This window comes from Macaca nemestrina, chromosome 15, assembly GCF_043159975.1.
Source record: "Macaca nemestrina isolate mMacNem1 chromosome 15, mMacNem.hap1, whole genome shotgun sequence".
In the NCBI taxonomy this organism is placed as follows: Eukaryota; Metazoa; Chordata; class Mammalia; order Primates; family Cercopithecidae; genus Macaca; species Macaca nemestrina.
The window spans coordinates 86,218,998-86,230,172 of NC_092139.1; the positions used below are offsets into that span (position 1 = coordinate 86,218,998).

The following is an 11,175-nucleotide window of genomic DNA, read 5'->3' on the forward strand; positions in this document are numbered from 1 at the left end:
GGTCTGCTCAGCACCGAGCGGTCAGCAGAGGAAAGGCTGGGCACTGGCCAGCCGCACCGGGACCATCCCTGCCCAGGCTACCGCCTCCGGAGTCCACCGCGACCTCGGCGGGGTGGGGCGGAGCGTGCAGGGCCTGGCCGGGAAAGCCAGGGCAGGCTTTAGAGAAGGGCCACCGGACGGATGGTCCGCGGGGAGGACCGGCGTGGCCCGGGTCCCAGCGAGGGCGGAGGGAGCGCGGGCCGGGCCTGGGCTGGGGCACCGGGGAGGTTGCGGGGAGGAGGCCGGTAACAGCCTTGCAGGGCGGGGGCGGTGCGGGTCTGGTCCGGTGACCCCGGGCGCGGCCGGGGCTGTGGGAGGCGAGAGCGTCGCCCCGAGGCCGCGGGCGCGGGTCCATGGTGGGGGGCCTGGGTCCCCGCCCCCCCCGGGCCGCGCCGGGTCGCGCGTGGGCGCGGCGGGCGCCGATTGGCTGCTGGGCGCGCGGGCGGGGCGGGCGGCGGCGGCGGCGGCGGCGCGGAGGGGCCGCTCACCCCGCAGCCCGGCCTCGGCCTCCGCCGCTTGTCGCCGCGCCCCGCCCGCGCGCCCGCCCCGCACGTCCCCCGCCGGCGGCCACCATGAGCACAGGCCTGCGGTACAAGAGCAAGCTGGCGACCCCAGGTGAGCCCAGCGCCTGCCCGCGTGCCCGCGCGCGCCTTTGTCCCTGCCGCCCGCGCGCCTCTCACCGTGTCTCTCCGTCTCTCCCCCTCCCGCCGGCCCGGACCCGCCCGGAACCGGACCCGGACCCGGACTCGACCCCGACCCCGATCCCGCAGAGGACAAGCAGGTACGTGCGCGCCATCGCTCCCCTGCCGGGAGACCCGGCCGGCTGTCACCCATTGTGACACTAGCGCCGCGGGCGCCCAGGCGCGACCCCGCCCCCGCCGGCCCTCACCCAGCCCTGTCGCGATCACCGATTGTCAGCCGGGCAGTGCCGCCGCGCCTGGGGCTGCAAAGGGGAGGAGTGGGGGCCCTGGTCCCCTGACCACCGTGCACCCCTCCCCAGGATGGGGGGATGGGCAGAGTGTCCCCCTCCCAGAGGGCCAACGCCAGCATCTCCTGCTGACCTGGCCTGTAGGCCATGAGCTGGGGGTCCTGGGTGAGGCCATGGTCGTGGAAGGCCACGCTGGGGGAGGGGACTCAGGCTCCATCAGCCAGCACAGTCCCTGAACAGCCCCACAGCAGAGGGCCTGTAGTCACCCCACACCTCCCCTGCACCTTCATGCCCCTCTCCCTCCCCACACACAAATTCGAATGTTCGGGTCTGCAGCAGGGCCTCTTCCCCAGATTGGGAACCCCCAAGGTCTGGTCTGAGTCATTCTTGGTGCCCAGATGGGTCCTGGGACCCCGTGGGTACAAATAGGCTTGTGGCTTCTCCAAAGGGTTGGCCTGGGCCCCGCCCTCCAGGAAAGCAGGACTGGACAGGAGGCTGGCCTAGGCACTAGGTGAAATCCAGCCGAGCTCAGGGTTAAACAATGCTGTGAGACCCGTGGAGTGGGGTGGGGGCTGACAACCAGGTGGCCTCGGGGGGGCTGGGGGAACCCTGCTGGTGGCCTCTCTGGCTTGAGCTCAGCCATCTTTGGGTGAGAAAAGAAGAGCCCAATTCTGGCACCAGGCTGGCATTGGCAGCCCCCATCAGGGATGGAGTTTCTCAGGAGCCATGGGTGCTGAGTGGAACTCCAGAGTCTTGGCCCAGGGTGCAGCAGGCAGGGCAGGAGGGCTGGGCAGGGGGGGCTGGGAGCTGGGGGAGTCATTGGTTGACCAGTGCCATTCTCCTGGAAGGGACACACCCTGCCCAGAGGTGGGTGAGGCTCTCTGGGAGGGGCTCCTTGGGGAGCCAGGCTAGGAGCTGCCTCCCCGTCACAGCAGGTCAGACAAAGCCTGAGATGCAGGGACACATGCGTCAGGCTATTGTTTGAGGGAGATGGAAGGAGCTGAGGCTGGGAGACCCGGGAGGCCAGGCCTCCGAGGCTTCTCCTGGGCCTGCAGGTGTCCCCAGCTTGACCCAAGGGCACTCTGAGACCCTGGGCTCCAGCCACTGCTGTTCGGTGCGGCCAGGCTCTCTTGCCCTTTACTGCAAGGTGGGGACCCCCTCCTGCTGAGGTGCCCATCCTTTGAGGTCAACTGGGAGTCCACCTCACCCTATCCCAGGCCTCCAAGCCCAGAGGAAGAAGGCACTGTACGGCCAAGGGAGGGAGCCCCGGAGCAGGAGCCAGGTCAGGTGTCTGGGGCGACCAGTGGGTCTGGGGGAGCTGGAAGCACATTTCAGTTTCCCTGCTACCACAGTCATCGAGCCTCAACCTGTCCAAGCATTCTTTTTCTTATTTGAAAGGGGGCTGTAGAGGCATTGGGGGAGCACCGTCACTACCCTCTGTGCCCCCGCCTCCTCGCAGGCAGCACCAGTGGTTTCTTGGCCCTGGCTGCTGCTCCCAGAGCTGACTCCAGTGATTCTAAGAGTGGAAGTGGCTGAGAGGCTGAGGCATCAGGAGGAGGTGGGCGCAGCTGTGTCATATGGCTCAGGAAGCCCTGGGAGTATCTTTTGTCACTTGAGGACCAGAGAAAGGGGGTGGTAGGTAGGGCCCCTTCCTTGAGGCTCCCCCAGGGAATCCACAGGCCCTGACTGGGCCCAGTGGGTGGCAGGGCAGGTGGGTTGAACGCTGAGAGTGAGATTCTTGCCCTCCTGACCTGGGCCTCCCCAGAGCCTGTGCCTTACCAATGGGGAAACTGAGGCAGGCAGTCTGAGAGCCACACACTGTTAGATACCTCCTAGCCTGAGGCCTAGGCCTAGGGCTGTCTGTCTTCCTGGAGATGCCCTGGGCCCGAGATGCCAGCCTGTCTGGGTGGGTGCTGGGCTTCGAGGTGTGGACCCTCAGAAACTGGGTGGGACTCAGCCTAGAGGCTTCCTGCAGGTCAGGGCCATGGAAGGCTGGGGCCCGTGAGGAGGCTTTTCTGGCAGCAAGGACTGAAGGATGCACTGGTAGAGCCAGGGGGCCTGGAGCCACCCCCTTTCCCTGGGATGAAAGGCTCTCCTGTTCCCAGCTGTGGGCCTGCCCCTCCTCCCCAGGTGCCAGTGGCTTCCAGGCCCCACAACAGGACCAGGGCCTGGACGGGCAGTGGAGAAGGTCCCTCAGCCAGGAGGGCCTAAGGGAGGGCTGGTGGCGGGTGGGGTGGGGCTGGGGCCTCCAGCTTCTAATGTTCTAACGTGCAGGGACTGGGCCTGTCCGGTCCTACCCTGGAACTTTTCTAGGCCCCATGTCCTGCTCTGCTGGGCTTGCCTGTTGGGATTCTACTGGGGTCAGGAAGGTGGGTGGCCCACAGAGCGGAGCTCAGGAGACCCCCGCAGTCCCTGGAGTAGCCACATGGGAGGGAGGCCCAGCTGGCAGGAGCTCCGAGTCCCTCCAATCCTGTGGGTCAGAGCTGATGAAGAAGCTCACAGGGTAAGGGAGTGTCCACGGAAGCACATGGGAGATGGGTCTCATCCCACCCCCTACCCCTGTCTCTGAGGGCAGGGCCACCTGGGGGCTGCAGGGCAGCGCATGGGTGGCTGGTGTTTATTCAGCAGGCTGGCAGGGGCTTCCAAGTTTTGCAGGGACCTCCAGTACTCTGGCAGCCTGCACCCTTCCCTTCCCTTCCCTTCTGTCCACCCTAAGCCTCCTAGGGGGCGGGCCGGGCTGGACTTCACAAAAGGGCTCTGCCCTCCTCCCGTCCCCCGAATGTCTTGGGGCGCCGCACCGGGAAAGAGTCCACCAAACACACATGCACACACCCACCCACACGCGCGCACACGCACATACCCAATGCACGCACTCACACACGCGTACACACACACGTGCACACGCATGTATACACGCACATGTACGGGCACACACGCAGGCATTGCACACACGCAGACATTACACACACACCCGCACGGACGCGCACACACAAACACGCGCACACACGCACAGGGGAGGTCAGCCCCCAGCAGGGCTGGGGAGGGGTGCAGGGCGCGGCGTGTCTGTGGGCGCCGTGACGCAGCCGGGAGGTTTTCGGGCAAGTCTGCGAGAAGACTGCCGGCCCTGAATGGGGCGGGTTCCCGCGCGGTTGCGCGTGGGTCCCGGGAGCGGCCTCCGGCGCCCTCTGGCGGGCGGAAGCCGCGCAGCACCTCTTGGGGTCGGAACGCGCGGCCGCTACCGACTCCCGGCCCGCCCCAGCCCGCGTGCAGGACCCGGTCGTCCCCTTCTGCTGTCCTGGAGCCCGGACTGAGGCCCCAGGGGCGCGGCGGGCCTCCCGGTCCCCGCAAGCCACGGCCCGTCAGCGCCTCGGCTCAGCCCTGCCCTCCGCAGCCGCTTTCGGGTGGCTCCGCCCGCGGCCCAATTTCCAGGCGACCGTTTCCCGGCGACGGCGGGCGGGGCCGTCTCTGCCGCCCCCCGCCGCGCGCTCCGCGGGCGCCTGCGACGCCCCGCCTCTGGCTCGGGTGCGGGAGCGGGGCCTGCCCGGGCTGCGACGCCGCCACAGCTCGGGGCCAGTCCGCCCAGTCAGGGGGATGGCTCGGGCGGCCTCGGGGGTCGACGATCCCCCGGGTGGGCGACGTGCCCTGTCCAGGCCTCACTTCCCGCGTCCGCAAAACGGGGCGGAGAACGCAGCCTAAGGCAGAGCCGTGCCAAGGTCCCTCGCCGTCTCCGGGCTCTGGCGGCCTGACCGGGCCTGGGGTCCGAGCGCGCCCGCGGGCCCGCAGGGGTCGCCGCGATGGACTCGCTGGCAGCGCCCCAGGACCGCCTGGTGGAGCAGCTGCTGTCGCCGCGGACCCAGGCCCAGAGGCGGCTCAAGGTGCGTGTGTGGAGAGGGCGGAACGTGGGTCTGTGATCCCGCGGGCCCCGAGACTCGGCAGGGGGTCCCCGTCCCCGCGCGCTGCCCGTCAGCGGCTAGGTTCAGCCCTGCCCTCCGCAGCGGCCTCGGGGGGTTCACGGCCCAACGGTGGCCGATGTGCCCTGTCCAGGCCTCACTTCCCGCGTCCCCAAAACGGGGCGGAGAATGCGGCCGTGGGACCCCTCCAGGGGCCCCAAGGGTCTGCGGGGGCTGGGCGCCGGGGCGCGCGGGCGGGGTAGGCTCGGCGCCGCCGTCTATAAATAGGCGCTGCTCCGCCGCCGCCGCTGCCGCCGCCCCCGCGGCTGGATCCAGGCCAGGTGGGGCCTCCCGCCCCCTGGCACTCTCCGGAGGGGTGAGTGTCGAGGCCCCGAGCTTCTCTGGCTTATGGAGGGCCTTAAGTGTGTCCCAGGGGTCCCAATCCTGTTGCCCTGTGCCCGAGGAGGGAGGACACCGCCTGTGCCTGCTGCAGCCTGACATCTCCCCAAGGGACAAACACAGCCTCGGTCCCTGCAGAGCCCTCCCTAAGGTTGGGGCCAGGGGTGTCCTCTTCTGCCACCCCCTGGCCTGCCTTCTTATCTCCAGGCTTTTGCCCACGGGCCCTCCCCTCATTTTTGCCAGTGAAATGCCCCACCCTGGGAACCATACCCTCTCCTGTCTCCTCATCCTTCATTTGGTAAGAGACAGGGTATTGGGCTTCCGGAGAAACCTTTTTGTCCCTAACTTGTCCCACCCTGCCCCCAGGACATTGACAAGCAGTACGTGGGCTTCGCTACACTGCCCAACCAGGTGCACCGAAAGTCAGTGAAGAAAGGCTTTGACTTCACGCTCATGGTGGCTGGTGAGTGGGCTGGGCTCCTCAGGGGAGTGGCTGGGGTCCCTGGCCAGCCAAGCTCTGTCGTTGGAGCCCCAGACCTAACCCAACTCCTTCTCTGTACCCGTGTGCAGGTGAGTCAGGACTGGGGAAGTCCACACTGGTCCACAGCCTCTTCCTGACAGACTTATACAAGGACCGGAAGCTGCTCAGTGCCGAGGGTGAGTGGCCCCCAGGAGGCCCTGGCACTGATCCCCAGCCCCCTTCCATGGGACCTCTCCAAGCACTCCCTTCCAGGTCCAGCTCCCACTGTTCTGTTCTTGTGGGTGGGTCCCCCCGGGGGTAGGGCCAAGGCATCAAGATGGATGAGGACAAGGGTCCTGGCTGCCAAGGGTGAGGGGCTGAGGGTTGGAGAGGCCCCTCCAGTGGCCCCTTCCCCGTAGAGCGCATCAGCCAGACGGTAGAGATTCTAAAGCACACGGTGGACATTGAGGAGAAGGGAGTCAAGCTGAAGCTCACCATCGTGGACACACCGGGATTCGGGGATGCCGTCAACAACACCGAGTGGTGAGCGAGGCCTACTGAGAAAGGCCCTGCCTAGGCGGCCACAGCACTCCAGGCCTGGCCTCACCTCCCTCCTGCCCACAGCTGGAAGCCCATCACTGACTATGTGGACCAGCAGTTTGAGCAGTACTTCCGCGACGAGAGCGGCCTCAACCGAAAGAACATCCAAGACAACCGAGTGCACTGCTGCCTGTACTTCATCTCCCCCTTCGGGCATGGGTGCGTGGCTGTCCTGGGGCCAGACTCGGGAGTGCACCCCCTTACAATATGGCCCCTGGCTGTGCCTATGCCCACGCTTGGCTGCTCTCGGCAGGCTGCGGCCAGTGGACGTGGGTTTCATGAAGGCGTTGCATGAGAAGGTTAACATCGTGCCTCTCATCGCCAAAGCTGACTGTCTTGTCCCCAGTGAGATCCGGAAACTGAAGGAGCGGGTGAGCTTGCCGCCGCGCAGGGGCCTGGCCAGGGCCCTGGGGCTGAGAGTACAAGGGGGACTTGACCGGCCTCAAATCTGACAGCCCTTGCCCCACCACAGATCCGGGAGGAGATTGACAAGTTTGGGATCCATGTATACCAGTTCCCTGAGTGTGACTCGGATGAGGATGAGGACTTCAAGCAGCAGGACCGGGAACTGAAGGTGAACATGCAGACTGCTGGGGCAGGGCGATGGAGGTGGCAAAGGCAGAACCAGAGGGCCTTGGCCTTGTCTCCTTCACACTGGGCCTGCTAGAGGAGGGCAAGGTCAGCCCAGTTGGGGGCAAGAGTCATTTGTTCTAGGAGTAAAGGACCTGTACCCCCTTCATCCAGAACTAGAAGGTAAAGGTCACCATGTCTTTGCTTGGCTGGGGTGGGTCATGCGGGCCCCACATGGTGCTTGGCAGGTATGGAGCACTTGGCCAGATCCAGAAGTGCAACAGTGGGCCAGGCCCTCAACCCCAACCCTCTTTCCATGGGTTACCAGAGGAAGGGGCTAGCCCAGTGGCACACCCTGGCTCCCAGATTTCTGACCTCCAGGGTTGGTGGCTTCAGGTACCCCAGCAACTCGAGTGGTGATGATGGAGACCATGCCAGGGGAAGGTGGCCACCAGGGCAGGGGCATCAGCACGGGGAGACATAGGCTTAGCCCTGGGGAGGGAAGGGGCAGCTGGAGGGTGTGGTTCTTGATGAGGGAGGAGATGAGGGTGGAGCATGCCTGGAAAGGCCCTGCAATGTGAAGCCCTGGAAGGCCATGGGCTCTGTCTCCAGCCAGTGGCAGAAAGGCCAGAAAGGGGCAACGCCAGGATCTCTTTGAGGAGAGGTCGTTGATGGTGATGCTGGAGGGGTGCCCTGGGAATTACATGCCCGTTTCCCATCAGTAACCCTGCAATTACGCTGACCGGGTGTGAGCCCTTCTCCCTCCTTCCCCCAGGAGAGCGCGCCCTTTGCTGTTATAGGCAGCAACACGGTGGTGGAGGCCAAGGGGCAGCGTGTCCGGGGCCGCCTGTACCCCTGGGGGATCGTGGAGGGTGAGTGGAGTCTTGGGGTACCAGGTCTGGTGGGGGAAGGCTGTCCTAGGCTGGCGCCAGCCCACCACCCACTCCCACCCCGCAGTGGAGAACCAGGCGCACTGCGACTTCGTGAAGCTGCGCAACATGCTCATCCGCACGCACATGCACGACCTCAAGGACGTGACGTGCGACGTGCACTACGAGAACTACCGCGCGCACTGCATCCAGCAGATGACCAGGTGCGCTCCCCAGCCCCGAGCCAGACCTCGCCCCTCCGGCCCCGCCCACGTCTCCATGACTGAGGGCCAGTCCTGTCAGCCCACTCAGACTTGAACCTTGCACAATCCCCCAAATCGCCCCCCCCCCTCCGAGTCTGGTTTCCCTAGAACCAGTCCAGGGCTGTGAGGGCTCCGGAGGGCAGGGCCTCAGCAGTGGTGGGGATGGGTCAGGCATCGCCAGCCCACGCTGAGCCTCCGGGTGGCGCCGCCCCGTCCCTCCCTTCCCCCGCAGCAAACTGACCCAGGACAGCCGCATGGAGAGCCCCATCCCGATCCTGCCGCTGCCCACCCCGGACGCCGAGACTGAGAAGCTTATCAGGATGAAGGATGAGGAAGTGTGTGGGGCGGTGGGGGTGGCGGAGGCGGGCAGCAGGGATGCGCTTCCACGGTGCTGCTCACCGGCCCGGTTGTCTCCGCCCGCCCGCCCGCCCGCAGCTGAGGCGCATGCAGGAGATGCTGCAGAGGATGAAGCAGCAGATGCAGGACCAGTGACGCTCGTCGCGGACACACCGTCCGTCTCCGGGACGCCCTCCCACCCCTGGACCCCAGACCGGACTGTTCCCGACCCGGAGACGCGGGGCCACAGCCCCCAGCTGACCCTAATTTATTCTCAGCACCACCCCCTCCCAGGTCATTCGTATCTGCTTCCGAGGGGCCTGGACTGTAGCCCCCGCCCAGCTGGCCCTCTCTGGCCTTGGGGGATCAGGAGCGAAGTTGGGCGGGACTTCAAAGATCCGCCTCTCTTGCCCTTCCCCCGCCCCCAGACGGTCACACCACCCAAACTGCAGGCCCTGCTCTAGCAGGCAGGCAAACCTAGGCAGAAGAGGATTCCCAGGGTCCTGGGTCTGTTCCCTGCCCCAATGCTGCAGAACGGATTTGGGAGCCCTCCTTTGCCTGCTCCCGCGGGTCACCCAGCAAGTGCTGAGACCCCATTTTCTGTCGAGGCGGGCCGGGTCTTCCTTAGCCCCAGAAGCCCAGCGGGCAGGGTTGGGCTGAATCAAATGGGAGCTCTCCAGACTTAAGGAGGTGAGAGGCTGCAAGGAGGGCGGGCCGTGACCACCCACACCCCTTCTCCACAGCCCGGCCTGATCTGGAGGCCCCCCGGGGCACTGGGCGGTGAGCCACCTCCTGGCAACTCTCGGTGCCGTCCCCTGCCCTGGCTCGAGGCCTCCCCAGCACAGCTGTGGTGTGCCGGGATCCCGAGCCTCGGCCTCCTGATCTTACCACCCGCATGATCCCTTCCCGCCACACGATGCTCCGTTTTGTTCCGTTGTGAATGCCGCGTCCTGTCCTGGTGACAGGAGAACAATGTTGGTGAACGTCGCAGCGGGTGTCCGAGTGCTCCGTGTGCCCCTGAGAGCGGGTGGGAGCGGAAGCCAGGGCGGCCTGCGGCCTCCGGCGATAGTGTGCTATCTGCCGCTGCAGCACGCGTCCGCGCGGCCTCTGGGCTATTTCTGGCCGGGCCGCAGCACTGTGGTCGGTGCGGGCGTGGCGGGGGCGGGAGCGCTTTATCGCTCGGCTCTCCCGCCTACGCGTCCCGCTCCAGAGTAAGCTGGGCCGCCGTCTTCTAGCCATGGGCTCCGGTGAGTCTGGAGTCCGGTCGGGCCCCCGGCTGCTCCCTAGGCCGACCCGGGTTGAGAGGCGCTCTGGTCCTCTGGCTGCAGCTGGGAGAGACTTGGGTCAGACTTAGAGGGGACTTCCAAACGGCGCGCGGGGTGGTCAGGGTGGAGAGGCTGGCGGGCTACCGGGATGCCGGGCATCAGGGGCTGGATGGAGCCGGGCCGGCGCTCTGGGTACTCAGAGACGTCGCCCAGGTGCCCCGCCGACCGCCCGGCTCACTGCGGCGCTTCCCTTGCAGGGCCGCGCGGGGCGCTGAGCTTACTGCTCCTGATGCTGGCGCCGCCGAGCCGCCCGGCCGCAGATTGCCCGGCGCCCTGTAGCTGCGCGGGGACGCTCGTGGACTGCGGGCGCCGGGGGCTGACTTGGGCCTCGCTGCCGACCTCCTTTCCTGTCCACACAACCGAGCTGGTGCTGACCGGCAACAACCTGACGGCGCTGCCGTCGGGGCTGCTGGACGCGCTGCCCGCGCTGCGCACCGCACACCTGGGCGCCAACCCCTGGCGCTGCGACTGCCGCCTTGTGCCGCTGCGCGCCTGGCTGGCCGGCCGCCCCGAGCGTGCGCCCTACCGCGACCTGCGTTGCGTGGCGCCCCCAGCGCTGCGCGGCCGCCTGCTGCCCTACCTAGCCGAGGACGAGCTGCGCGCCGCTTGTGCTCCCGGCCCGCTCTGCTGGGGGGCGCTGGCGGCGCAGCTTGCGTTGCTGGGCCTTGGGCTGCTGCACGCGTTGCTGCTGGTGCTGCTGCTGTGCCGCCTGCGGAGGCTGCGCGCCCGCGCCTGCGCTCGCGCCCGCGCCGCACTCCGGCTGTCGCTGACCGACCCACTGGTGGCCGAGCAAGACGGAACCGACGAGTCCTGAGGAGAGAACCGGCGTGTCCTGAGGAGAGAACCGGCGCTGGGCAACGCGGACCTGCAAACTCGACAGGACGCTACCCGAGGGGCCCTCGCGCCAACCTGGACCGGTCTCCGCCTCCTCCGCTGTCCAATCTCTCATACCCACCCCACCTGCAGGCCCAGACCACGTGGGACAGAACTCCTGCCCACCCTACCCCGAGGGAGGCGAACCCACACCTCCAGGCTTGGGAGGACCATGGGGCACAATGCGGTCCAGACCCTGCCTGCGTCTCCCCTCCAAACTCTGGTGCTGAATAAACCCTTCTGGCCTTCTCTGCACGACTGACCTGGAAATTCCCCTCGCCAAACCCAGGAAAAGTCTCCAGGAGGCGGTTCAAGGGGACACAAATACTTCCTTACATGCCCACCCTAATCTCAGGGGCAGACAGGAGTCAGTGGGTGAACTCTCCCCTTCCAGTCACACTCCCAAAAGGCTACATGGGAAGGCATGAGAGAGATGCTAAGTGATAACTTGGGGGCCAGCGAGGACGCTGTGGGGAGAGTGAGGACCCTGTGGGGGCAGTGAGGACGCTGTGGGGACAGTGAGGACGCTGTGGGGGCGGTGAGGACGCTGTGGACACAGTATGCTGTGGGGACAATGGGGACGCTGTGGACAGTATGGACGCTGTGGGGACAGTGAGAACACT

At 66.7% G+C, this 11,175-nt stretch overlaps 2 protein-coding genes across 6 annotated transcripts; both read left to right on the top strand.

Annotated features, from left to right (window-relative positions):
• The first annotated feature begins 524 nt into the window (after nucleotides 1–524).
• On the top strand, nucleotides 525–9,341 carry SEPTIN5 (septin 5). 5 transcript variants are annotated; one of them, XM_011739855.2, is made up of 12 exons: nucleotides 525–654; nucleotides 810–820; nucleotides 5,623–5,719; nucleotides 5,827–5,913; nucleotides 6,136–6,259; nucleotides 6,341–6,475; nucleotides 6,570–6,687; nucleotides 6,789–6,890; nucleotides 7,662–7,758; nucleotides 7,844–7,979; nucleotides 8,251–8,353; nucleotides 8,454–9,341. In XM_011739855.2, the coding sequence occupies exons 1-12, from the start codon at nucleotides 612–614 to the stop codon at nucleotides 8,508–8,510; spliced, it is 1,110 nt and encodes a 369-aa protein (XP_011738157.1). In that variant the 5' UTR covers nucleotides 525–611; the 3' UTR covers nucleotides 8,511–9,341. The 5 variants fall into 5 exon arrangements, 4 of the variants coding, with proteins under 4 accessions (XP_011738157.1, XP_024648327.2, XP_011738156.1 ...); XM_024792559.2 differs by lacking the exons at nucleotides 525–654; nucleotides 810–820 and adding an exon at nucleotides 3,232–4,595; XM_011739854.3 differs by lacking the exons at nucleotides 525–654; nucleotides 810–820 and adding an exon at nucleotides 3,233–4,842.
• On the top strand, nucleotides 9,250–10,807 carry LOC105480723 (glycoprotein Ib platelet subunit beta). The gene is given in 4 exon segments (XM_011739851.2): nucleotides 9,250–9,286; nucleotides 9,289–9,452; nucleotides 9,455–9,835; nucleotides 9,837–10,807. Coding segments are annotated over 4 exon segments (1,239 nt in total). The 3' UTR covers nucleotides 10,494–10,807.
• Nucleotides 10,808–11,175: the final 368 nt, after the last annotated feature.

What these genes read in the sequence shown, in the direction of transcription:
- SEPTIN5 (XM_024792559.2), top strand. Translation starts at nt 3,570, where the DNA reads ATGGGTGGCTGGTGTTTATTCAGCAGGCTGGCAGGGGCTTCCAAGTTT. An exon ending in GGGGGTCGACGATCCCCCGG is followed by an intron (nt 4,596 to 5,622) that starts GTGGGCGACGTG and finishes CCCTGCCCCCAG; the next exon opens with GACATTGACAAGCAGTACGT. An exon ending in TGCATCCAGCAGATGACCAG is followed by an intron (nt 7,980 to 8,250) that starts GTGCGCTCCCCA and finishes CTTCCCCCGCAG; the next exon opens with CAAACTGACCCAGGACAGCC.